Below are 26884 nucleotides of genomic sequence, written 5' to 3' on the forward strand. Positions count from 1 at the left end.
GCAAAAGGAATCTATTTAATGATTTTCTCTATAATACTCCAGCAAAGCCAGCACAGGGGAATCAGAATTGACTAAAAACAGATCAATCTCATTTTGATGTCCCCATACAGTTAAAAAAGTAAACAGTGGAAGAGGTGACAAATAAATTAGATGCTTCAAGTTGTTGGCTCAGTTTTAATAATTTAAAATGTCTGAGTGAGAAAAATTATTTGCAACATGTAGTTGGAAAGCAGCGTTGGGGCAGTCACAAATTGGCTTATCCACATGGATATAATCCAATTTTTAAATAAGAGCGTATTTATGGATAAGAGACTCCTGTGGGGCTGTTAGTGTTGAATTCACCTGACAGCAGCTGTTTCATGTATAAAATGCACATGAGATAAACCTCAGCTCCTGTGCTGAGTTTGGTGTACTCAGGTAGCTGGCAAATAGTCCGTGTGCAGTAATAACAATAAAAATAATAAAATAATGAACTTCTAAGAGATTCAGAGCGTGGTAAGGTTACAGGAGACTATGACAGTGTAAAATTAAAGTCCCGAGTTTCTTCCCTGCAGCTCCATCAGGAAAAGGGCTTTGCCTCCAGGGAAAACCTTTTCCCTACAGGTCCCTGCAGGCAGCAGAGAGATGCAGAGGCCCAGGAGAGTCACAATGGAGGGCTTGGCTTGTGCCTGGTGCCTCTGCAGCTCCCACAGTCACAGGGGGTGTCCCTCAGCACTGCCTCAGCACATTCCTCCCCCACCACAGTGGAATTCTGTGGCACAGGGCTGAAATGTTGAGAGCTGGGAGCTGACTGTCCTGTCCCAGAGCAGCAGAAGGTGAAGTGTTAAATGCACCTGGCCAGGCCCAGCACGCCGGGCTCACCTGAGATCCGAATTTGCACCTCCTCGTCCTCCTTCCTGTCCAGCAGCTCGCTCTCGGCCGGGTTCTCGTCGCTGTGAGCTTCCCGGGCATCGAAGAAATGCTCCCCGCTCTCCTCAGCCCCCAGCCCCTCCAGCTCCGAGCTGGAGCCCTCCAGGTTCGTGCTGTCCATGGGCAAAGCGCCCCTGGCCGCGGGCTCTGCCAGCTGCAGGCCGTCCCCCGGGGCCGGGCCCTCCGCTGCAGTCCGGGGGCCGGGCCCAGCCGCGGGCTCTCGAGTTCTGCCAGCGCTTCCGTCCTCTCCAGGCTGCTGGAATTTGCTGTCAGAGGGCTGCAGCTCGCTCCCACTCTCTGTCTGGCCTTCCTGGGACACGGTCCTGAACCTGGGCAAGCGCTGTCTGTCCTCCAGGCTCCCCTTCTCAGCCAGGCCGAGCTGCTGCACCAAGAGCTGCCTCAGCAGCCCCACTGCAAGGACAGGCAAGGTTCAGGAAAAAAACTCCAGAATGAGAGGCACAGGACTCAGACCCAACAATCCTCCTGGCTCCTCTCCAGCTCAGGGTATTCTCTGAGCTCATCACCTCCCTTCCTGCTTGCCCAAAACCTCTGTTTCTATGATAATGTCTGGAAATGCTGCTCTGGCACTAATGGCACTGGACAAATCCAGAGCACAGAAGGGATTGAAGCAGACACAAAGGTCACCCTCTGACAGAGGTGTGACTCCTCTCCTTGCTCTTGGTTGGAAAAACAGGGATAAAAATAAATGTATTAAAGGCTCCAGCCTCACTCCCATTTTACCTTACGATATGTCAGGACAAGTTGCATCTCCTTGGAGAAAACCAAAGAAATTGTCTCCAGAAATTACCCTGAGTGCCTGGGTTTTACCCTGCACAGGAGCTCACAGCTGTGGTTATAGCAGGGGATTCCCACCTCAAGGAAATTTGGGAATATTCCTCTCAGGTTTGAAATGACAGAGCCAAAAAAAAAAAAAAATCAATTAAAAAAAAAATCTAAGAAACATGTTCCCTAAAATTCAATGCAAATTTATGCCTGGTTGAACTTCAACCCACATTCCTTTAGTTCCCAAATTATCCCAACCAAACACTTCATAATAGGGACATATTGTTCCAAACAAAAACGTGCTCCTGTCAAGAGCCTCAGATTGTTCCTCCTCACCACAAAATGCTCCTGCAACACCCAAAAAAAGCTGTGATGTCACACAGCAGAACTGTCACTCAGCTCAGGCTCTTGTCACAACGTTGGAGAGCTGCTCTTTTAACTCTCAACACTCAGGAGATGCTGTAGGGTCACTAAAACTGTCCTTACACACCCCCAGACTGAGATTATTTTAGCTGTGGTCTCTTAAAACAACTCCCAAGAATATCTGTCCAATATTCAGAACTAGGAAAGAACTTTAAATCCTCTAAGAAGGAGAATAAACGGATTTAAAGATGCAAGATAACTCTGAGACTGCAGAGAGCTGTCATTGCTTGGACAGAGAGATGGAAGAGGCAACTGGGGCCAAGGATGTGAGGGTTCTGCATTTTGGTAAAAGCAAATATTCCACAGACTCTTCCCTCCAAGCACAACTGAGGGACTTTTTGTCCCTTCCAGAGCTGCCAAGGAGAGATCTGTGGATAAATGAACTCATTCAAATTTTAGGGAGTTATATTTAGGAGTTGCACTGCCAGAGCTGATCCAGCAGGTTGCAGAGCCCTGCATTCCCCCTCTGAAAGGAGAGCAGAGAGATAAAAAAAACCTGAAAAACAATTTCAAACACTGATCTGTCCAACAGCAAAACTTCTCAACACACACAAGTGTTGATCTCAGACCCAACCACCCCCCAGGTACTCAGAAAATTTGAGCCTGGGCTTTGGATGTGAGTGAGCTTAACAATTTGCAGGATTTTACAAAAAAGAAAAGAAAATAAAAAGGTAAATGTTATTCTGCAACACAAGCAAGCTCTCCAGTTCTGCCCCAGTGCTATGGAGAAATGCCAGGGCTCACTGCCTTGTCTTTAAAAACTGCTGACCAGCAATGGCACTGTGCATTAAGTTCTGCAATATAATTTTGCCATCAAGGCACTCCACGGACAGTAAAAATTCGTTATGGCCCTGATTTGATCCACAAAACCCCAGAAAAAGAAGGAGATGCCCAAAGCCCAGGGAAGGGGCAGTGCATGGATTCAGAACCCCTGGCTGCCAGATCCACCTGGTGTGAAATCCAGCCCAGGGGGAGCGGATGGGCTGGATTTCGGCAAACAGAAATGGGCTGTTTGAAGGAATTCCACCCCAAATCCCCACCCCAGGGGCGCTGCTCGTGGCTACTCACAGTTCCTCAGGGCATCCCGTGCCCACTGTCCCTCTGGGGCTGAGCTGCTGGCCGTGTGTTCATAGCAGGCAGAGGAGTCCTTCAGTGCCAGCTCTGCCTGCTGCACCTTCTCAAACTGTCCCTCAGCCCCCAGCAGCCCTTCCACCTTGGCCTTGTCAGACATGATGGGTGAAGAGGACTGAGGGTTCAGTATTAAGGGAGACTCCAGGCCCAAATCTTTATCTGGAGGGCAGAAAACAAAAATTCAGGTGAAACAACGGTGATAAAACTGCAGAAAATTCCACTCTGGGAAACAGTAAGATTCTTGTGCATGGCTTTGGTAAAAGGCCAGCTCTTTCCAGGGTTAAAAAACAGACTCTCCCAGCAGTTCATAAATCAGATGGAAATAGTAAAAAGTGCATTTCCAAGAGGCTCAGCATCATTTCTCTGAATGACTTGTAAAGAAATCATCCCTTTCCAGAAGAATCTCAAAGCTACCCTAGGATCCCCACCCCTCAGGAATATGGCTGGGCACATCTGCACTCCGTGGAGCAAATCTCCTGCTCCCACTTCCCTGAATCCCTGCTTTACCTGGACTTTGCAGGCTGCTGGCAGGAATGTCATGCTGCTCTTTGAGCTTCTGCTGCTCCTCTTCTTCACGCTCATCTCTGCAGGGAGGGAAGAACAAACACATCCTTTCAGTCACGTTGATCTGCAGGAGAATCCATGCTTTGGAGGGCAATTTTTGAGCAGGAAAAGGTGTGCTGGATGAAGAAAAACCAGCTTTTCTTCTTCCTGCAGCTCTGACTTACTCTCCAGGGCCTGACTGAGGCAGTGGGATCACTCTTCTGCTGCTCCCCATCTTCACAGTTCCTGCCATCTGAGCTATAAGGTCCTGCCAGCTGCAGCAGAAACAGCAAATAAAACCATGCAGCAAGTGAAACAGAATGAGCATTCCTCTATTTAATCCTCTTAAATCCAGTTGGTATTATTACTGCTTTTCTTATCAAAAGAAATGGCTTTTTTTTTAATGTTCTGTTACATTCAGTCCCCCCCAGGAACACCCTGAAATCACCACAGCATAAAGCTCAGCTCACCTGGATGCTCTTCAGCAGACAGAAATGACAGACAGGACCTTATCAATTGTCAAATCAAGCAGTTAATTGATATATAAATACATAAAAAAACACGATTTCACCCATCACTGAAGAGCAGTATGTGCAACAACAATCATGTACCCCACAAGCTCATCTATCCCTGCATAATCTTCAGGAGAAAAGAGTTTCTCCCAATAAAGCTTTTAGGCATGGAATCCAATTCCTGCAGAGGGGTGTTTATGATGCCAGAATGTAAATCTGCAAAGATCTCTGGTGCTGCATGAAGATGCAGGATTATTTCTGTGTCTGATCCGGCAGTCAGGCCCAAAACCCCAGAATTTTAAGGATAAACAAAAGCATTTTGGAGGTCAGGAAAGGGTCTGGAGTGAAATCAGTTGGGAGGGACTATCCGTGGATGCTTCCTACGGAGGCCACCAGGTTTCCAGCTAAGTTTGGAGAAGTAACTCAGGGAATTCATGGGGGAAAGGTCTCTCAGATCCAACAAAGCCAGCAGCAGCTGGAATTGACCCCAGGACTTACACATTCTTCTCGGAGACAGTCTGTGCCACCAGCTCGTAGATGTGAGCCCCCGTCGCCGACATGGAGATGACGAAGAAAGCTTTGTTATCTGCACCAACACAGGGAAGGGAGGACTCAAACAGGTGCCAGGTCCCACCAGCTTCCCAAAATTTCTTCCAACAAGCCATAACCCCAGCCCAAAGCAAGGAAAAAGTCCATGAGATGATTCTCTAACACTAATGCAGAAGCACTGACCTTGTCCTATCAAAGAAATGTGCCCTCAAAGGGAAAAAACCCATTTTGAAAAAGCTTCATTTCTCCTCTTTTCCCTTCTAATAATTTCCAGAGTGCTTTTCCTCTAACACAATCAGAGTACTTTCATTTAGAAGTCTATTTAAAACTTGAGCAATGCCTATTACCGATGCAAAGAAGTTAAACAGCTCATCCATACTAAGCACGATGTTGGACAACCAAGAATTAAGCCTACGCAGTTTTCCATGTTCTGCTCTGAAAATCCACACAAAATCATCTTCCTCAACTGAGCTAATCTTTATTTTTGGCTTCTCTTTCTGCTTTCTCAGTGGGCTGCACTGACCTGTGGCCACCTGGCGAACCAGCACAGTGTTGAGTTTGATGATGGGGCTGAAGGTGTGTTTGCTGTCGGCTGTGGATGCCAGGATCTTGCTGTGGCACTTCAGCACCAGTTTGTCATCTTGTTTCTGCAGCAGCACCAGGATGTCCTCCAGCAGCAGAGTGTACAGATCTGCCCAGAGTGCAAAAAAAAGCCCAGAATGAGTTAAAAGATTCCCATCAGAAAGCAGAAAGCTGCATTTCTGATTACTCATGCAGAGGCAGCAATCAGTGCTGAGCCATTCCAGGCAAAGCCTGCAAATCTTCCTCGTGAAAACTCCAGCAGAAAGCTACAGATGGAATTGGATCAGCCCATGACTGACTGCTGTGTCCCTGCGTGGCCCTAACGATACTCCAGCACATTTCAGAATTGACAAGAATAATTTAATCAGCTCAGAGAAACACACAGGCATTATTAGAGGTGGCAGTAAGAAGCATAATTGGGAGCTGCAGCAGAGCTTTTCCCTCCTCTCCTTCCCAGCAAATTCACCAGGGGGGTGAGGGCATGGGCCAGACTCACCGATGGTTTTGTCACGATTCACTTTCCAGGTCAGGGGCCCTTCATGGAGCATTTTCCTCTTTGTTAGATCCAGGTTCTGTCACAAGGAGAAAGAAAAAAAGATGAAATTTCTATGGAAGCAAGTCATGATAAAACACAGGAATGCCAGAGGGACTCCAGTTTGGAGCCAAGCAAAACCCAGGCTGGGAAATGAAACACAGAGCAGGGAACCCTGAATCTTGTCAGAGACACTGTTCATCACTTTTCCACTCCTCTCTTCCACATGCCAAGTGCCACAGGCTGGGGAATTCTCCCACCAAGCTCCTGGGGCATTAGGATGTCACCTGTTTCCTAGGAGGAGCTTTTCCAATACCCAGTTCTCAGTTCAAGCATTATGACTGATTAACGCTGCAGCACTCCATTTGCAAGTCAAGTGTGCCTACAAATTATTTACAAATCATCCCCATGATCTGACAGGATTTGTAATGTCAATGGATTCTTCAGGCACTTCAGTGCTTGTGACATTTAGATCTGCAGGCAAGCAGAAGTGACAATTTTCACAATTCATCCATTCCAAGTCTCAGAGTCTACAATCAATGACAGCGAGATTCGGAGCTGCCAGGAAGTTCTTCCCCTCCTCACTGAACACTTGCAGGGGAAGTGCATATATTTATTTGGGGAAGGATATATGACATAGTTTCATAGAAAATAATTTTATTTATTTTTTGATTCACATTGACTTTGAGGGAGATGGGGAAGCAAGCAGCAGGTAACCCACTTCCAAGAAAACTGCTGGGATCTACAGGGGCCATGAAACAGAGTCTTTCTAATACCTGACTTCAGGCTTTATTTGGCTCCCACGTTTTTGCACAAGCTCTCCTTTTAAAGCCAATTCCACTGTTACACCTCAGGGCTCTCCAAGGCCTCCCCAGTTCCAACAGCATCACTAAGACATGCACTCACATGAGATAAATATCCACAATAATTTCATTATCCATCAGATATCTCTTCTGGGATACAGTGCTTGAGCTTACAGGCCATAAAGGTTTGTTGCACAGAGCTGACAAGCTCCATCAGCACCATGATGTGCAGAACTGGGCTGTTAGAGCCACAGCCATCTTCAGGAAGGTGGAAAAACTCACATTTCCAACACTAATTGTTTTCATTTTCATACAGAAATATTTATCTCCAAGGAGCACTTGATTGTGCATCAGCAGAGGCACAAAGCGAAAGATGGGGCTGCAAACTCAATTCCCACGGGGCTGGTTTTAATGCAGTCACTCACCCTGAACTCATCCATCATGGGATCCTCCGACTGCTTCAAGTAGGAGAGGTCGAGTCGCCGCTGATAATCCTCCAGATGCTGCAGGAAATGCAAGGAAATGGTCACTTGGAGCAGCAGAACTGCCCAGAGTGCAGGTTCACTGCTGGCCTCAGCCCTGCATGTTCACTCTGCCCCTCTCACCTGCTTGTTCTCTGACTCTTTGACAGCCTGGTTCACGTGGTTGAGGATCTGGCGACAGTGATCTGCCGCTTTCTTCACCTTCTCCTTCTCCTCAGGCAGCTCTGCAAGAATAAAACGGAGTGGGACAGTGCTTCCCAGCACAGGTTTGACCAGTCAGCCCTCCAGGGCAGCCTGCTGACCTCAAACCACACAAAGAGGAGTTCAACTCACACAGAAGTCTATCAGCAAAAGTACTGCACTGCAAAAGTGGTAAAAAAATGAGATTTGTGGCAGGAGAGAATTCACTGTGACCTGCAGATCATTACACATCATACAATTGTTACTCTCTCTTTTTTAGGGCCTTGTGACAACTATTCACAATAATCTGAGAAACCTAAAATCCTTACTAAGAGTACAGGCACAGGTGAACCCATCAATTCTCACCAGCACCAGCAGCCACACTGAGAATTCAGTTAACAGGAACATAAACCAGTACATCAAAGATAATGGAGTATCACATGCTTTCCTAATTGGGATTAGAGGGAACTTGTAGCTGCAGTCTATTTTTATGAGTAATGAAATTACTCTGCAGCAGATATCAGATAGTAAAGCTGGAAAGGCATTTTCTGCTATTATTTATCACATTTTTACCTGTTGTGCTCTAAGTATCTTTCAGTGTAACACATCCTAATTAAACCCCACCCTCTGCAAGAGCATGAGGACACTGTGCTGCTTTAGAGGTTTGACAGATCCACTTATTTCACACTGAATTTCCTTTTTATTTTCCTAAGGAGGAACAAACACTGGGTTTTTCTTTTCATTATTATTATTATTATTATTATTTTTTACACCTCCTGTGCAGAAAGCAGCAGTGAGGTAGCAATGAGAACAGAGACACAAAAATTAAAGTGTTATTTAACACATTTACCTAAAAAACCCTGCGGGGGTGGGTGCCCAAACCCCAGAGGAAAGGCTTTACCTGTGTATTTAGCAATATTATCCAGCAGAAGGGGGTATTTAGTCAACCTCTGCATCTCCGTGGGGATGATATCCTTCAGCTGCAGCCGCCGGCACAGGGGGTTGCTCTCAGCATCCTAAATTCCAACAGCACAATATCTGCATTTGTCATTTTTATTAAGGCCATAATTACCTGAATGCACAACATCTATTCATCACTTAAACATCTATTACTTCACTTTCCAGTAATTAAATACAAGACAAGAGATGCCAAGATCCATCACCCAGACAACACATCCCCTCTCCATCTGCAATTACCCAGAGGAAAAGCTCATCACAGCAGCAGTGCCTTCCTCCCCTCATTACTCCCCATGGGCTTGGAACCATCCCCCATCAATCTCAGTCAGCAGCACCCAGGGAACACAGCAGCAAAACACGGGACATTTGTCAAGGTAATCTTCCCAGAGCTCCTCCCAGCCTGTGTTCACGGGGATTGTGCTCTCCTGCAAATGCCACATGGACCCAAACCCCTCTCCTGGCAGGCAGAACAGCTGTGCAGCATCTGTCACCTGGCCATGGCACACTGAGCACTCTGCCCCACACAGAACTTGGCATCTCCTGCCTGGGACAGCGGGTGCTGCCCTGCATCCAACAGGACACGCTGTGCTCCCCAGAACTGGAGCTCCTCCCTCCAGAAACCATCAGGAGAGATGAACACAGCGCTGGAAATGATCCCCAGCTGAAGGCAGCGTTAGGCATGATGTCATTAATTACTGTCATTAATTATCAGAACTTTATCTAGGAGGATTCACTGGGCTGTGATGAGGCAACTCAGAGCCTGTGGCAGACTCACCTGCACGAAGGTCTGGAAGCGCGAGTCCTTCTTCTGGCGGGACTTGATGACCTCGAGAGCGAAGGGCTGGTTGCTGCAGAAGGTGGCAGTGGCAAGTTTCAGCTTCTCCTCTGCTGCTCCACTAAACTGTGCCAGAAAGCCAAAAAAGCCAAGTTTAGATAGGCTGGAGCTCAGCACGAGCTGCCCTCAGCAGGCAGAGCTATGACTGGGCTCACCAGGGAATAAAGGAGTTATTGACAAAATTGAGGAGTGATTTCTGCTCTGGTTTAAGGCTTTGTCTTTCCAGAGACCTTTACATCTCCAACTCTTCTGCTCTCCTGAATCCAGCCTTCCCACATCACAGAATCCCAGACTGGTTTGGGTTGAAAGGGATTTTAAAGTTCATCCCCATCATGGGCAGGGACACTTCCACTATCCCAAAACATTCTTGACACTTCAAGGGATGGGGCAGCCAAACCTTTCCATAAAGATTTCAAAAGTGAAGCCTGCAACAGCGCTATAAACTCCAAATTGTACATTCTAAGATTAGAAATCAGTATTTTTAACCATCCTTTAACTGCACCACAGGCAACACCAGTGTTACTGAAATAAATCGTGCCACTACGTTTTCCAAAATCCCACTCTCACCTTTCTGTACCCAAAAGTACCTTTCTGTTCTACCCACACATCCTAAGGAAATTATTCCTGTGCCTTAAATGACTCTTATCTCCAGTCAGATGAAAATCCTCTGAGTTCTTCCTGCTTTCCTTCCCCCTCATCCTCCAGCTCTGTTTTAGCTCCAAAACTCCCAGCCCCTTCAGTTCCCATTGTTGGGAATTATCTCCTCAAACCTCTGCCTCTATTGGTCATTCTATGACACGTTATTTTCAAATAAAACAAACATTAAAAGAATTTTACCCAGGAGAGCAAATCTTCCCCAATTTGGCCAATGACAGAAGTCTCGTTCCTTTTTCGGACAGATTTCATCTGATCGTTCAGTGCAACTTAAAAACAGGGGGAAAAAAGGTAAATTTTATTAATTGTGGCCAAATCGTTGGCTTAATTTTCAGCATTTAACATAAATGCTATTCTAGGAGAAGACTAGATTTGAAATCATTTTAATTAGCTGATAAACAATATCCTGCAACTTAATAAATTTAGGATATCTAGTAAAATGTGATGTACCTCCTTTGCACTTGTGTCTCACCTGGCTTCAAATGACCCCTAAGAACCATTCCAAACTTATCTTTGCTGAGGCTCAATATCATTTTTCTACAAACAGAAATAATTCAGAAGCCAGAAAACCACACAAGTGATTGTTCAGTGGCTGAAATTCTTACTGGGAGCAAAAACGAGGAAGGGCCACGGCCTCCAGAAACAATTACAAATCAACCTTGAGAAATCTGTTTTCTGCTCTCCTCAAGGGCAGTTGTACCACCTCAAACGCTGGCCCATAAACCTCACTGCTCCTTTTATCCAGCATCAATCAACACAGATAAGGAAAAGGAACACTGGACACGTGATTCCTTATCAAAATATCTTTGTGAATCACAAATGGAACAAGTGTGAGCAAAAGCAAGCCCAGGGCAGTGTCCTGACGGATTCTGCTCTATCTCAAGCGTTGGGCGAAGCTGCCTCGTGTTCCAGGGTCCTTTTGCTTCGATTTTTCAGCCACTGGAAGCCAGAATTCCAGCATCCAGCTGCTCCTACCATGCAGCCCAAGGATATCCTCGAGGTTGGAGAAGATTTTCCGCTTGTCACTGGAGCTGAGGATGCCCTCCCTGGTGACCCTCTGGTAGAAGACGTTGTGCAGGACCTTCAGCGTGCGCACGTGGGCTCGCTCCGTGTAGAACAGCTCTGGGGAGACAGGAAAGCAGGATGGCAGCTGAGGAGCCAGAAATCAGCTCACAACAGGTCCCTGAGCAGCATTTCCCTCCCTGGTCCGTATTCCAGGCTCTGCTGTAACTCCATGTTTGGATTGTTGGTAAAATTCCACCGTTTACCCCAAACCGAGCGAGCTCTGAGCTCACAAATCCACGCGGAGTTCTGCAGGAGCTGCAACTCAGATGTGAACTCTGGGAGCAGCATTTCCATCACCTGCTCTCCAAAAAGCCAAGCTTTTCTTGTTTGCTTTTATAGAATGTATTAAAAAGTGGCCTTTCAGTGCCTGAACATTGTTTAATAACCACTTGATACTGTTTATTTCTCCTCTAAGGACTGGATCATTCTCACCTCAGGCTGTTTCCCAGTAACAGGCACAGCTTTCACACCTAAGAACTCTTCAAACCAAAAGTTTTCCACTACCACTACTTCACAAAATCAGTGAAGAAAAACCTAATTGTAAATTTTAAGAACTTCAAAGCTCCAGGGGAAGGTTTAAACTCTGAGCTTGGCCAGGTAGGAAAGAACCTCACCATTTATCACTTCTTGACGCTTGATTTCGTAGGGTTTGAGCCCCATCAGCACCTCCCTGCTCACAAGCTGCTGCCAGTTGGGAGGGTCCATGTCCATGTCGAAGTCATAGAGCTCATCCTCACTCTGCACATCTGCAAAGCCAACACTGTCCATCCTGATGGGAGGAGGAAAAATGTGAGGTAACTCCCATTCCAGGGAAAAGCTGAGTACATAAATCAGCTTTATGAATACACTGCCCCTGCCAGCTGGAGGCTGTTTGATGCCTGAACCTCTGGGCATTCTCTAATTTTGCCCTTTACAGACTGCCTGCCTGTTCTGACTGTTTTCATAACCCTCCTTTTAATGACACAGATCAAATCATTTGCAGTCAGCTATCAAGGCAGTGAAAAGGGCAGGTTACAGTTTCTTGCCTCTGTCTATCTGCAGGTACAGAACCAACAGCAACAAGATTGAAAAGGAAAATAGGGATATCTCTACTCCCTAACTCACCTCCCATCCATTCTAATCACTGGATACAGCAATCATTCCACTTCACTCACAGATCAAAGGGGCTTTTTTTGCATATGACTCACTCCACCTGCCCTATAAATGGCTGCCAGTGTCTGATTTCATGTGTTCTTAAAGAAAAAAGATCATGCAGACAACTCTGCAGGCTCAGAGCAATAAGCACTGCTGCATTCTGCTTCATAACCTCTCAAAATCCAAACAAATTCAGTCAAGCTCAAACATTTCTAAGCACACTCACTTGCGGAAAGGTTTTGGTGTTCCCATGTCAACCATCCTGCGAGGAAGGAAAGAAATCATTAGGGAAGCTTGTGCCTGAATTTCTCCCTGCTCAGACACTCAGCATAACTTCAGAATTGTGTTCTGAGCTCCAAAGCAAAGAATTCTGTCCCCTCTCCTGACAGTTTTCTATCAGAGCAGAGCCACAGATCAAAGTTTCCTAATTCTACCAACAATATTTAACACAAACCACGTCACTGTAATTTTATGTACTAAATTTCAACAGCCACTGTCACACTGACCAAGGAGTCTCTACAATGATCCTTTCCAGGATTTCCTGACCCTGTCTCAAGGCTCCCCCAAGCACCCAGAGTTACCTCTCAGATTCTCCCTCCTCCTCCTGCAGGTTTTCCAAAGGAGATGGGAACTCAAAGGTGTTGTTGGGCGTGCGGGGGGTGCCATCCATGGAGTCACTGGCAGGTGGGGCTTCCCCAGGCTGCTTCAAACCTGGACACAGAATAAATGTGAAAGGTGAGGAACCAAATTAGAGAATTTTAGAGAACTTCCCAGCCTCTCCAGAGCCCCTTGATTCCAGCTCCAGAGCTGGAGGAACTTGATTCCCAGCCTGGTGAGGACAAATCTCATCTACAAAAGCTTCAGGTGACACAGGCTGGCACCTGCTGGGCTTTTCCTGTTGGATGATCCAATGCCACAGTGGCAGAACCCACTAACAACCACTCACTGCTGCTCGTGGCAACATTCCCTAATTAAGGAAAGCTGATTAAGGCGAGGAAGAGCAGCTCTAATGACACCAAAGCATTTCCTAACTGGCCCAGCTCTGTTGCATCAGCGCTCTGCACATCCTGTCCACAGCACAGCCTTTAACCATCCCTCATTCCACCCTACCTGTGTCACCGTCCTTGCTGCCCTCTGGGGAGGCAAAGGGCCCCGTTGCCAGGGGGGACATGGGGTTGGCAGGGGGGTAAGGGGCATCTGTGCCATCGCTGGAGGAGCCGCTCTGCCGCAGCTTGCTGGACTCAGGGGGCTCTGGGCTCACAGAAGAGGCTGTGGGGGAGTGCTTGGGGTGCCTGGGCTTCTGCATCTCCATGGCCCTGCCAACTGGACAAAGAGAACAGAGAGAATCAGCACACCGCTGGAACTTCTCATATCGCTGAACTGACTTTCTCAGGGCTGAGAGAGGCAACATTTCAGGGCCAAAAACAGGTTTGTGCGGCTTCGAAACCGATTTTGGCAACAAAAAGTTTAAGATCACTCAATCTTACCCCAAAATGCCTCAATCCTATCCCAAAATGCCTCAATCCCAGCCCAAAACTCGATTCCACAGCCCCTCAGGATGAGACAGGGTTGGAAGGGAATTGGGAGAAGTGGGGTCCAAATTCAGAGGAGTGGGATTAGGTGAGGCAGGATGGCTGGGATGAGGTGTAGGAAGGGGGGATGGGGGAAATAGGGATTCCTGGCAGGAATATTTAAAGGCAGCAGGGATTTCCTGTGGCTTCCAGGCCAGCAGGGCACAGGGGTTTCCTGGGCTGACATACTTGCACTGCTGTCATGTCGGCTCGGCCTCCTCGGGGGGCCCAGAATGTTGGGGAAGCCTCTCCTCTTCCCTTTCTCCTCTCCTTCTTTCTCCTTCTTGATGCTTTGCTGCAGGTAAAGAAAAGCAAACTCATCTCCCACTGCTTCAAAATCCAGCTGTTCACTGAGATTTTAATTAATTCTTTCAAGCTGCAGAAGGGAGAGGACACAGACCTTCAAAAAGGTTTCACACTGTTTCACCTTTTCGCAGTCGGTGCAGAACTGCTTGAAACTCTCTCAATATTTCAAAGGAAGCTGAAATGCTGATGAGAATAAGTAGCTACTGTGACCAGATACACCCCCATGCTGTGGGAGACAAGGGATCACACCCACAGGGAAGAAGTTTTGGTGGAAATATTCATTATGTAACTGGAAAAGTGGGGGTGGCAAGGAGAAGAGCTCTCCTGCATGGCAAACCAGGAGGGTTTAGAGAAGTTTCTCCAGAAAAAACTGAAGTAAACAAGGCAACAGCTTTAATGAGACCCTCCTGTGGTTCAAGGTTGTGTTCTATGAAACATTCCTCACCCAAAGTTTTAATAACTGCGAAAAACAAGGTGAATTCAGGAGCTGAGATAAAGGAAATAATTCCAATTATTTCCAATTCACGCATCTGCCAACAGATGCAGAACCCAATTCCAGCTCTTAGGTTTGCTGTGCAGCTCAGCAATCCCAGATCCTCTTGGAACAGTGGAAAATCAACAACTATTTTTTATATTTTTCCTGCAAAATCAGGGTCTGAATTGCACCCAAATGCTCTGTGGCCACACCAGCACTACCTTGATCTTTGGCAGGAAACCAATCCGGCCCCGCTTCTGCTCCAGGTTCCGAGGCTCTTTGACTTTGACTCCCAGGTGTTTCATGTAGGTGAGGATCACATATTGCATGGTGGAGCTGCCAAACACAGCGAGGGGAAAAGTGAGGTTTAAGAGAAATATATTGAGTCAATAAACTTAAGGTCGAGCGCCAAGGTTCTATTGTTCGTTTTTAAATTAAAGTAAGTGATGAAATAAATTCCCACAGGTAATGGGAAGGCTCAGCCAACATCAGAATTTATCCTTTTGTAAATGATGGGGTAAATAAAGAGGGAATAGATGGATGGGGAGGTTCTGGCACAGGATGCCCAGAGAATCTGTGGCTGCCCCTGGATCCCTGGAAATGTCCAAGGCCAGGCTGGGATAGTGGAAGGTGCCCCTGTCTGTGGCAGGGGGTGAAATTAAATCATCTTTAAGGTCCCTTCCAAACCAAATTTGTCCATGACAAAAGGCACAGAAGCCCAGGAAGTGAAAATACAATTTTGAGAATTACACAGAAGGTCCTAAAATTCTGCACTAAAACCATATTTGATGTCACATTATAGCTTTGAGTTATGGTAAAAATAAGCAGCAGTAAAAGGTTACTGCAAAAACTGGAGGGAAAGCTGCTCAGATAAAAACTGAACAGGACAATTCACACAGAGAAAATTAATGTTAGAGCAGATTGAAGCAGTTACAAAACAGAAATAAACACAAACTCTCAGTGACAGTAATTTTTAAGATGTGAAACACAGGCAACAAACATCAGCGAAGAAGAGGCTCTGAATTCCAATGATTTATGGCAGGGGATTCAGGAGATGAGTGCTGGAGAACAGCCGGGAGAGGGCTGTCTTGCTCTATCAGCACAACACAGCCCGAGCTCCACATTACCTCTTGTCTTCTTCCAGAGGCTGAGATGTCATCCTAAAAACCAGAAAAGGTTTCAAAATGAAACTCAAAACCCAATTAACACCCGGCCCCATCCACCCAGAGCATCAGTAGCTGTGTTGAAGTGTCCTTTAGAATGTTCAGCAGTCCCAGCAAGGGAAAAAAATAAAATCAAAAATCAAAAATGAAGGTTCAGATGTGGAAATTGGATTCAGCCCGCAGTGAAAAGGAGCAAATGGGTTGAGAGGCTGCTGTTTCTACAGGAAAAGGGCTCTGATCTAATAATGCACAAGCTGACAATGGCAGCATGCCCTGCAGTGTTCCACAGCAGCCTCCTGCACACAACTGCCTTCACTTCCCCCCTGCCTTCTCCTGGCTCTCATCACCCCACCAAACCGGGCAGGAACCCAAACACTGCCAAATTCCATCCCCAACCCCTTCACACCCGAGGCAGCACCTTGATGATGGCTTTTCTTTGTCACCCCACCTTCCTGTTGGCTGTCACTTACAGGACCTCCTCGATTTTAGCGATGATCTGCTCGGCACAGCTCCTCTCCTTCTCCACGGCGTTGCGGTCGCGCAGCCGCTCTGCGTCCAGCCTGGTCAGCTCCCCCTCGGCCAGGGTCAGCCCCATGCTCCGCTTCTGCCTGGAAAAGGGCACAGGAAGCATCACCTGCAGCTGGAGATGGCACTTGGGGTGTGCCACACAACTCACAGAAGGGCTTTTGGGATGTTGGAGTTGAGAGGTTTCCAGGTGTGGAATAGTTCCTTACGGAGCTCTTAGGACTCCACAAGAAAAAGCAAATTAATTAACAATTTCTACTCCGTGCTCGTGACAGCTCTGAAAAGGGGAGTATTCCCTGCCCAAAGGGGAAAGGAAAGGGAAATAGGGAAAGGGGGAAAAAAAAAATATATATATATATATATATATATAAGCTGATCATAAACACAATCAGTAAGAGAGATTTATATAACAACACCTATGAAAACAGACATTTCCTCACTCAGCTCCAAGGAATGAAGAATCCAAGGGATGGGATTGCAAATGATGACTTGATTTAAGGATTGGCCATGGGGTATATTCCCATCCAATCCAAAGGAATTCTATGTCCCTCAGGTTTCCCTGTGCTGGAACCTGATCGGAATAAAATATGAATTGAATGGAAACTGCACAGAGAGCTTTTGGTACCTGAAATCTTCCAGGTTCCTCTGAACCTCTGGACAGACTTTATCCTGCATGGTTTGGATGAACTGGCGGTGGAGCTCTTCAGGGAGGAGCTCTGGCCTTCTCCTGTCTGTGAGGCAAAAAATTCATCAATTATCCTGCAATAAATGACTTCAGTAATTTCCCTGAATTAACCAACCCCCTGCCTTTGACCCCACAAACACAGCACCCTACCTAATTCCAAGGAGATTTCATCTGGAACTGGGACTTTCAGGTTCTGCAAAAGGAGAGAAAGGCTGGGAGAACCAACAGGGAAACAAGCACCCCAATAAAACACAGAAATCACACCAGGGAAATTCCCTCAAAAGCCAAAACCATCCCATCTGAGCACCTGCTGGTTTCAAAAAGGGAGACTGCCATGAATATATTATATAATTCACAGGATTATTTAAGATGAACGTGTGGTTTATAAACCTTTGCTGCAGTTTCTGGGAGTTTGATTCGTGACAGCAAAGAATTTTCTCAGCTTTCCAACAGACACATAAAATTTCCCAATCCTTGAAACAGCCCCATCAATACCCACAGCAATTATTAACTAAAAAGCAACGAAGAAGGGCCAGAATTTGCTTACCTACCCCTAAATTATTTCTCCTACCAACAACAAATCCCCTGGGATTTATTTTGTTACCAGGCATCTGAGGCCACTCACTTTCCAGCTAACATTTCAACGAAAATACTTAAATTTTTTACTGCAGTATTGCATTTCATGAAGTTACTTATAAAACATTATTCCCATTTTTCTTCTGGAGGGCTTTAACCCACTTAGTTTTCAGGTGAGTGGAGAAAGGTCAAGCTCAACTTGCTGGATGTGTGTGAAAATGAGGAAAACAAGTGGAACCTACTGCAGCTCTGTCCAGGAAAAACTGGTAAAACTCCAGGAAAACGCGCCGGGTCTCTTTGGAGTTGGTCTGTTTGTACAGGTCTGTGTAAAGGTAGCACAGCTGTGGGGAACAGGAGGGCAAGAAATGAGCTGCAAGCCATAAGAACTTCGAGTTTTCTTTCCAGTATTTCAAGGAATTCAGCAGTGCTGGGTTGAAATCTTTTCCCAGCTCCTCAGGCAATGTGGGGAGAGGAGCACAGAGAGCTCAAACCTCCCCTGCAGACAACTTATCCCACACCTTGGGGTGGGATGAGAGGCTTTCAGGAGATAAATAATTATTTGTCAGCAGCCAAATGTAAAGGAAACAATTCTTTTTGTGTCTCTCCATTTATCTGAGGAGATAAAGGAGGATTTTTATCTCCCTCAGGCCTGCACAGGGTCTGCATTCCCCTCCTTGCCAGGTCATGGCAGTGAGTGCTGCACAAGATCAGGTAAATTCTGGTGAAGATTCCCAAATGTGAGCCAGGGAAACAATTGCAGAGCTTCTCACCAGGGCTGCTGGATCAAACTGGGACACCACGTGGTGCAGGAGCACAGCCAGGTGAGCCGGGCGGGATTTCAGGAGCTCGATGTTCTGGAAGCAGCTGCACTGCCCATTAATCTGCAGGGACACAGGGAATTCCAGCTGAATCATTCAGGAATAACAGAAAGGACAGCTAAAAGAATTCAGAGTAAATGTGTGGTAGCTCTGCTGCTGTGACAATAATTCAGGATTTAACAAAGACTAAGGAGAATGAAATAAGGCAAATTAATTCCTAGAAGGCTTGAAGTTTGGAGAAGAAAGAAAAATCACAGACTCAAAGATGGATATTGGCAGCAACAACAGGAATCCCACTTCCAAATCCTTAATTCACCAGACACAAAGCACTCAGCAGAAACAAGGGAAGAGAATTCTGGTCGGTGGGGGGAAAAAAGGGCTAAAAGTCATTCCCACCTGCTCCTGCTCCGTGTCAAAATCATCATCCTCTGCTCCAATGATCTGAGTCCCCACTCGGGACAGGGGACTTCCAACGCTGGACTGGGAATCCTGGGGAGGAGAAGGAAGAACAGCACAGTGCTGTGATTGTCCCTCCCAGTAAAACTTGGATATTCTGATCATTTTAACTCTTCAAAAGCTTCTCCCAGCATCCAAACATTCCCCAATGTCACATCAGGTGGTTCAGGAGCAGCTGCATCACCTGGAGCACACCAAGCACCCCTGCCCAGAGGGGGAAATGTGGCTTTGGGAGGACAAGCAGCTGAGGGGAAGGAGAATCCAGGAGTCACCCCAAGGATGATGATGTGCTCAGACAGGTCTGAACTTCCTGCTGAGCTCCACTTGTAGCCCTGCTGGAAATGCCAGCCCCCAGATGAGTGAACATCCTGAAAAAAGGCTGGACTCAAGGAATAATCCACTGCAACTGCTCTCCTTATTCCAGGCCCAGCTGTTTTACTGCTGATTAGGTATTTCTCGCCTCTAAATGGCCCTGCTCTTAAGCTCCATAAACATTTACCCAGCTAATTAACTTTCCCTACACCACTTTAATTGCATTTTATTTTCTAAAGCAAAGTTCAGGCATGTTCCATTTACACAGGGGGGGAAAAGCAGTAAGATTTTAATGGGCCTGTTGGAGGAGATGCTGTTGTGACACTTGATGTTTTGTACTCACAGTATCTTGAAGCTCAGCCTTTTCTGGGCTCTCATCTGGATAAATCCTCTCCTTCAGGCCGCTGCGAGGACTCTGGGAAAGAGGGAAGTTCAGTTCTGGTAAGTCCCAGCAAATCCAGGAAAGTGAGAACTGCACAGTGCAGTCTGTCAGCCACAACAGCCAAAAAGTTCTCCTTTCTCACAGGAAAAAGGAGGTGTGACAAACCAGGGTAAAGTCTGTGTCCTACATGCACAGTTAAGCAAATAAAAAAAAACCCAAACTCAAGTGAATGCAGAAGTTTTGGTCAGAAATCTGGTGACTGAGCAACAGCAGAGCTGTAAAATCCCCAGCCCTTGGCTTTCTTGCTCTCTCCACCTTTTCTCACAGCTCAGCTCTCTCCTCCCATCTGCCAGCAATCCTCTTGCTCACGGAGCCCAGCAGAGCCTTATTTGCAAAAACCAGGTGCTGCTGGCCCATTTTCTGTGTCCAAAGGTCTTTCCAGCCAGGCAACTACTCAGGCTGTTGCTTTCCAGCCTTGCTTTTTCCCAGCTGCAGAACTTTTTCCACTTCCAAAGGTTTCTTTTGCCCCCAGTCCTGAAATTTCTCAGAGCTGGACAGAAAAGCTGGAATGTTTGGTGTGCCAATCACCTGCACTGGTCAAATACCATCCCCAATACTGACAGGATGATGATTATTAGAAAGATAATTATGAATTTTGTTGTGCATTTATTAAACACAAACACTGAGTGGGATCTGGTCAGATTTGGAGTTGGAATGTTTCAAAACAGAGCCGTGAACGCTCCCATCCCACCCACCTCCCTTTCACTTCCGACTGCTGGGACAAATTTAGCTCCCACATCCTTAAGTTAATCAACAAACTTAGGCCAAATCCAAGCAGAGAGTCTCAATTCCCCTGCACTAATCAGACAGTGACTTAATTAAGGATCAGGCACCAAGGGAGAGCACAGGAGCACACAGATTGGTAACTAATGAGTGAGCACACCAAGAGCCTTTGCTGGTGGCAGCAACTGAAGCTGATTTGGGAGAAGGAAGGCTCTTTCCCACTTTCAGGGCACGCTGCCTGGATCTGAGTCACGGTGCTGCAGTTGGAATCTTTCCCTTCAAAGATGCTCTAATTGGCAAATGAGTTTTGAGCAGGATGCTGGCATCCATCTTTGGTTACAGGGATTAACGCCAGAACAATCTAATCCTGGATAAAAAACCCCAAATTTCTTCTCTCCCAGTCCCTAACAACAGTCCAATGGAACAGGTTTTCATAGGGAAAAGGTTTTGGTGGGCACTGAGGAGCCTGTTCCAGTAATGCACAGCTTTACCCAAGACAACACACACAAACAATCTGCCAAGGAAACCCAAATGCAAGAGGGAGAGAAGCAAAGCCCTGGGGCTGCCCCAGACTCACATCAGCAATGTCACTGTTGGGTCTGGAGGGGCTGTCACCACTGAAATCCAGTTTGCTGCCACTGTCCCCACTCTCTGCCTCCCCCTCGCTGATCTGCAGCGCCTCGGACACCGCCCGGGAGGACAGGACTCCATCCTGCAAAGATCCAAGGGAGTTGGGAGACAGAAGAGCATTTCAGGAGACCATCCTTCCATCAACTCCTTCAAAAGCCAGGTAGTTCACATGACTCCTAAAACCTTAATTTATCTAGAAAAGACTGCAGTGATGTTCTAAGAGAAAACAACAATAACCACACCAAGTTTCCAGCACTTTAAACACAAGGGAAAAGGGAAAAAATGACACAGCCTACATTTATTTCTATTTTTTTTTCAAAAGTGAAAACAAAATTGTTTAAAGCTTCCAAGAATGATTTCATGGGTGTATTTTAAGTTGCACTGACAGATAATAAACACATCACTGCTTGCACTTGTTCTTAAAAGCAGGCTTTTCAGAGATGAGCTGAGAGCCCACTGTAAAATGTTCTGCATTTGAGACGACAGTGCCAGCTTCAAATCCCAGCTGTAGAGGGTGCAGCCTGCCTGTCCAAGCAATTCCAGCTTGCCCAGAACAGCCTGGATTGTGCCTGGGAGCATCCCCAGGGCTGGGCCTGTTACCTGAGTGCAGCCTGTGGCCTTGGACAGCTGCTCCTGCAGCTGAGGAATGTGTTTCTTTGTCTCCTGGATCTCCTTGAGCAGGCGGGTGGAGGGGGCTCTGCTGTACTCCTCCTGCAGGAACTGCAAAAGAATTGTTTATCTCTCTTCAATTAACACCTGCACACCCCAGGAGCTGCTACAGAAAGTCTGTTTTACACAGCTCTGCTGATATATTGTGATTTAACAACCCCTCTTTGCATCACTTCCCCCAGCTCTCTCCAACCTGCACAACTCCAGTACCTGCAGCCTCTCCTGCTCCTTCTGGAGCATCTTCCTCAGGATCTCCACCTTCTGGCTGTGGACAATGTTATTCTCCTCCTAGGAAATGCAGAGAGATTAAGGTTGGGTTTGCTGGGGGAGCTGAGCAGATAAGGAAAATGGACATGTACATCTTTCACCTGCTTCCTAAAAATAGGCTCTGAAAAGCCCTATGAGAAGCAATCCAAATTCCCAACCCTATCCTATGTACTCTTGCTTAATTTTGAACAGCTACCAACAATAGAAATAGAGGTTTTTATACTACCTCAGACAGGACTGGGTATTTTTACTTGAAAAATGCTTTTTCTTAAGTGAGTAAATACCCACTGACAGGATAAATATCCCAATGCCAGTTTCAAGTGAAAAAAAAAAAAAAATTCAGGCCAAAACCACCTGATTCCATTTCTCCTTTTGGAAAGAGAGCTTCAAACCTTACCCCCATGAGCACTGGGCTGGTGATCCTCTCTGCATTCCCTGACGTGCCAGGCGAGTGGGGGGATGCCATGATGGGAGACATATGCCCAAAAGCTGCCAGATCCACGTCGGAATCCGCCAAGGGAATCTGGGGTGACCCTGGAGGGCGCCCCTGGACAGTGAGAGCTACATAGGAACCCGCTGTGGGGACACAAGGACAGGCACAGGTCACACACAGAGAGGTTTCCGTGCTTCTCTGATTTCCCTGCAGGCAGAACTCACACCATTCCTCCTCCAAATGAGCCTGAGAGCGCTGCTTGCTGTAGAAATCTGCTTAAATTTCAAATATTCCCAAAAACTTCCATGAGAATCAGCCCTTATAAAGCAAGCAATCTGATTTTTAGCCCTGCAGGTTACACTTCCAGCATGCACACACACAAAATAAACCACGTCAGGCTGGAAGGAACCATCACCACCTCCTTCCTCCTACGAGAAAATCCACCAGGAACGTATTTCCTGTAGTGCTGTGCAGGCATCACACAGCAATGCACATCAAGTGCCTCCCCTGCTCTGGTATTTGAGGTGGAAATAAAAGGTGGGAATGCACCAGGCAAGGCTTGGTGATCATTCAAACATTAAGTTAAGGGGAAGCTACAGGAGAATGTATCAGCTTAAATTCAGGACGTCAAAATAATTTCAATTTCGCTTCCCTGTTTCACGCACTCCCTTTATCTCTCAGCATTGACCTCACCCTTGGCACCTGACCAGGCCCTCAAAATGATGCCACTGAAGGTGACACTAGAGCCACCTGCCTTTACTTACACTTGATCAGCTTGACCACCTCCAAATGGTTCGAGTGTGTCACCAGAGTCCCGTTCACCTGGGCAGGGAGGGGAGAAATTCAGTGTTTGGCTCCTGATTCCCAAAGCAGTTCCCTACATTCCACCAGAAGAACAGCAGCACTTTCTCCTCCCCCATCTCCATTACTGCCTCTCTCAAGACATTACCAGATAAATTATTTATCCTTCTAACAGTTTATCTCAGCTCTGCAAAAAGAAAACTCTGCACACACCAAGGGACCTCAAGCAGGCAGACAAACAAACAAAAAAAAGGCAATCCATCTCTGCCTGGGCAGAAAAACAACAGGGTAGCTAATTGAATTCATTAATTTCAATGCCTGGTTGGAACCCCAGCTCCATCTGTGTCAGGAGCCGCTGTAGCATTTTGCAGCAATAGTTCACAGAGTCTTTTTAAGTTACTGACTTGATTTCTTACTTGCTTGGGACTAAAAAAGAACATGGATTGGAGAGCAGTTAAGGGGAAAACAACAATTCAGGCAGGCTGTTTATTTACAGGTCATTATTAACAACTCTGCTTTCCCTCTCTTCCCTGCCATTTCTGGTTTTATTGTATTTGTGATACTTGAACCTGGCAGGAACTTGTCCATAAAATCTAAAATGAGGATTTGGAGGAGAGTCATCCCCAGAACACTGAAGCTCAGACCATTCCCAACACAAACACCACAGCAGACACATCAATGCCATCTTTTTCGGGGACAGAGCTCCTTTAGTACAAAGGACCCATTTCTCTCACAATTTCTATGCCCTTACCTTGATAATTCTATCACCTGTCTGCACTCCAGCCCGCATGGCTGCTCCATCTGGAGAGGCAAGAAATCACTTAGTTCCCGTTTCAATACAATCATTTAGAGCAGAAATGGTTTTGAGATTTCTGTAAAACATGCAAAACACTCCTGCACCCAGCCAAGCTTCCTCCGCCAGTGAAATCTGAGTCCAGAGTGGTTCTGCTTTCACCTGGCACTGGATACATCAGGACATGATCCCACCATGTCCCAAGGGGTCCTTTCCTTCCCCTGGGATGCAAGAGGGCAACTCCAAACCCACCAGATCACAGAATCACTGGGTTGGAAAAGACCTTTGAGATCAGTAAATCCAACCCATAACCTGACACCTCCTCATCTCCTGAACCACAGCACCGAGTGTCACCTCCTGTCATGTTTTGAACACCTCCAGGGATGGTGACTCCATCCCCTCCCTGGGCAGACAACTCTAGTGCCCAAGCACTCTTCCAGTGAAGAATTTTTATCCTGATTTTTATCCAGGCTAAACTTTGCCTGTCACAGTTTAAAGCTGTGTCCTCTCTTTCTCACAGAGCCTGGGAGGAGAGACGGAGGAAAGGATTCACTGCTCAACCCTGACCTTGCACATCCCAAGATGCAGCCACACCACCTGGGAGGACTTTGGGGAGTTTTCTCACACACAGTTCCAGGATCCCCATGGGAAGCTGGCAGGTTTGGGGGATGCTCTCACCTTCCTTGACGGACTGCACGAAGACGGGGTTGTCCCCGCTGACCGTCAGCCCGAAGCCGTTCTCATCCCGCTGGATCACCACACACCTCTGCACCAGGCCTGGGGAGACACGGGGAGAGGGCAGCACAGAGAGGACAGCAACACAGAGACACAAGCCAGGCATCAGTCCAAAACCTGATCCTCCCAGATAATCACAGAGCACTCAAAGGAACGGGGACAACACAGCACAGGGAGAATGTAGGAGAGACAGGAACAGGGCAGAAGTCCAGAAATGGAGAGGGATGTCAAGACAGGTCAAGCTTATTGCTCCAGCTACACAAAACAGAGATGCAGACAGCTCTGGCACGTCAGACACAACCTGAGGGAAAAGCAGCTTTTAAAGAGGAGCAGCAGTACCCACACCAATGAGCAGGATTTCCCTTTGTCTGCATTAATAGTTTAGAGAGCTGTCAGGTGCTGCTGCAGCACCAAAAACACCTCACAGCTCCTAAAGCTGCTCCAAAACAGAAGCACAAATCCCTCAGAGTAATACGAGAGGGTTGGGCTAAAACAGATTTATTGATCAGGAAAAGTTCTCCCAGTTCTCAGCCAAAATCTCCTCCTGAGGCACCTTCTGCTCCAGGTGAAATATTGCACAGAGCCAGAACAGCAGAGGTGAAGAAGTAAAAGCCACATTTAACTGTCCTGAATGGGACTTCTGAAATTAAATCAGTCCAGGGCCAAAAACCCAGGAGATGAATTTGAATGTGCCCCTCCTTTAATTTGCTGTGAGACATCAAAGGCAACTTGTTTTGTTTCCTGGTATGCTCAGTGTAATGTGAACACAAATGCTGCTGCAGAGATAAATTCATTTGGTAGGTGCAGCATTTGGACCAGGTGAAATGCTGGGGATGTCTTTTGTTCACCTGGAAATGAACTAAGGGAAAGAGAAAGCACAAGCAAGCAGCAGCCCTGGCATATTCCTTGCCAAGCACTTCCCTAGGAGCACCTGCAAAAATCCTCCCACAACGCAGCCCTCATCCTGAAAAGTGGCTTCAGGAACTCTGTAAAATGCTGCCCCAACGTTCTTTTATTTCCATCACCCTTATTTCTAACAGCTTGCTCTTCTTTTCCATTTCTAAAGGCACAATTACTACACTGGCACCTTGAGAAAGAAATCAGAGCTCTCCCAAATCGTATTCCAAAACTGCAGCAGTTTTGTTTGGTATGGAGGGAAGATGGGGAGTTGGGAAGATGCTGTCCCAGCCAGACTGGCTTTTCTGGAATGAGTTTTAAGGGATGAATGGTAACAGAGCAGGGAGTCATTCCCGTGTCTCACGCTGCTCCCAAACCACCACGGCTCCTTTCACTTCTCTGGAGCAACTCCCCATGGAAATGAGGAGCCTCAAGAGCCAACACTGCCTGCCCAGCCAGTCCTGCTCTCCTCCAGCGTGGCACAGATGAAAATGGGTGTGGGAGCAGTGGAAAAAGTATTCCAGGACTTGTGCAGCACTATCACATCCCAGGAATTCCCCTCCTGCCAACAAAGCAGGAGCGAAGCACGGGATATACCTGGCACCTGCAGGGGAAGGGATGGAAAGGAAAATCCCCCCACCTTTCACCCCCTGTGCTCAGGGAGAAGTGAAGGAAGGTGCCTCTCCCTGTGCACCTCCCCTTCTTTTATGTGACCAAGCTCCTTGAAGTCTCACTTCCCAAGAATGATGCCCGGGGCTGGGGTGTGGGAACTGGTGCTATTTCAGAGAAAAGCTCTTTTCCAGCTCCCTGCCAGCCCCACTCCGATGAGTAAGGCACTAAACTCAGCTTTTGACTCACGAGGACTGGCCTTGTTTAAAGCCACAGAGAGCCCCGAGTCTGCTCTGCCACTGGATTTCTTTTTCTTCAGAATAATCCTTGGATCTACTGATGAGCTCCCTCTTTGGATGAGCCCAATGCCAAAGCAGTGCCCACACAACATAAACTGACCTGGCAGAGCAGAACTGAATTTAATTCAAGTTTATTCAAGTGAAAACTCTTTCCACAAACTTCAATTTCACCCAAGACCACCTTATAAATTTAGAATGGAGAAACAACTGAAATTAGGACAACTCAACCTGAAATTAGTCCGTAATTGCTTTACCCTTTAATACACTTTACTCCTAATCCTATATAAAAGGCTGGACTGAGGTGGAGGAGACACCACACTTGACTGAGACACGCTTTAGAGTGATTTTGATGAAGTTATCTGGAAGTTTCCTGGAGGTAACACTGTGACCTGAAGAACTAGAACAGCTCTGACAGCACTCACTGCCTGAAGCACCCTTCAAGTGCTTTTACTCTGCTCTTTTTGAAATATCCCACCATGATATTTCATTTTTTCCACCTGAAACCCAGTGAGTATTACAAAGCCAACAGAATTCATCACTGACAGTACTCAAAATTAAATCAATAATTATCTCGCTCCTATTTTCGTTTTCCTTAACAGTATCTTTATGTCATGAAGTGAGGAGA

General features: G+C 46.7%; 1 protein-coding gene across 8 annotated transcripts in view; it reads right to left on the minus strand.

Moving 5' to 3' along the window:
• Positions 1-26884, minus strand: part of ARHGEF12 (Rho guanine nucleotide exchange factor 12) — a 67978-nt gene that overhangs the window by 3620 nt on the left and 37474 nt on the right. For all 8 annotated transcript variants that reach the window (XM_086860957.1, XM_086860955.1, XM_086860954.1 and 5 more), the window contains 34 exons: positions 24398-24496; positions 23678-23727; positions 22890-22947; positions 22090-22268; positions 21636-21713; positions 21357-21476; positions 20704-20838; positions 19305-19376; positions 18590-18682; positions 18146-18256; positions 17618-17716; positions 16950-16992; positions 16740-16845; positions 16060-16197; positions 15554-15586; positions 14648-14762; positions 13835-13940; positions 13185-13397; positions 12656-12785; positions 12301-12336; positions 11555-11709; positions 10851-10997; positions 10059-10144; positions 9162-9287; positions 8331-8445; positions 7373-7473; positions 7193-7270; positions 5929-6004; positions 5374-5541; positions 4800-4887; positions 3975-4064; positions 3754-3830; positions 3184-3405; positions 862-1320 (listed from right to left, as the gene is read on the minus strand). In XM_086860957.1, the coding sequence (XP_086717083.1) occupies positions 862-1320; positions 3184-3405; positions 3754-3830; positions 3975-4064; positions 4800-4887; positions 5374-5541; positions 5929-6004; positions 7193-7270; positions 7373-7473; positions 8331-8445; positions 9162-9287; positions 10059-10144; positions 10851-10997; positions 11555-11709; positions 12301-12336; positions 12656-12785; positions 13185-13397; positions 13835-13940; positions 14648-14762; positions 15554-15586; positions 16060-16197; positions 16740-16845; positions 16950-16992; positions 17618-17716; positions 18146-18256; positions 18590-18682; positions 19305-19376; positions 20704-20838; positions 21357-21476; positions 21636-21713; positions 22090-22268; positions 22890-22947; positions 23678-23716 (3892 nt within the window). In that variant the 5' untranslated portion in view covers positions 23717-23727; positions 24398-24496. The remainder of the gene's footprint in view (positions 1-861; positions 1321-3183; positions 3406-3753; positions 3831-3974; positions 4065-4799; positions 4888-5373; positions 5542-5928; positions 6005-7192; positions 7271-7372; positions 7474-8330; positions 8446-9161; positions 9288-10058; positions 10145-10850; positions 10998-11554; positions 11710-12300; positions 12337-12655; positions 12786-13184; positions 13398-13834; positions 13941-14647; positions 14763-15553; positions 15587-16059; positions 16198-16739; positions 16846-16949; positions 16993-17617; positions 17717-18145; positions 18257-18589; positions 18683-19304; positions 19377-20703; positions 20839-21356; positions 21477-21635; positions 21714-22089; positions 22269-22889; positions 22948-23677; positions 23728-24397; positions 24497-26884) is intronic.

This window comes from Cyanistes caeruleus, chromosome 23 (genome assembly GCF_971803275.1).
Source record: "Cyanistes caeruleus chromosome 23, bCyaCae1.hap1.1, whole genome shotgun sequence".
NCBI lineage: Eukaryota > Metazoa > Chordata > Aves > Passeriformes > Paridae > Cyanistes > Cyanistes caeruleus.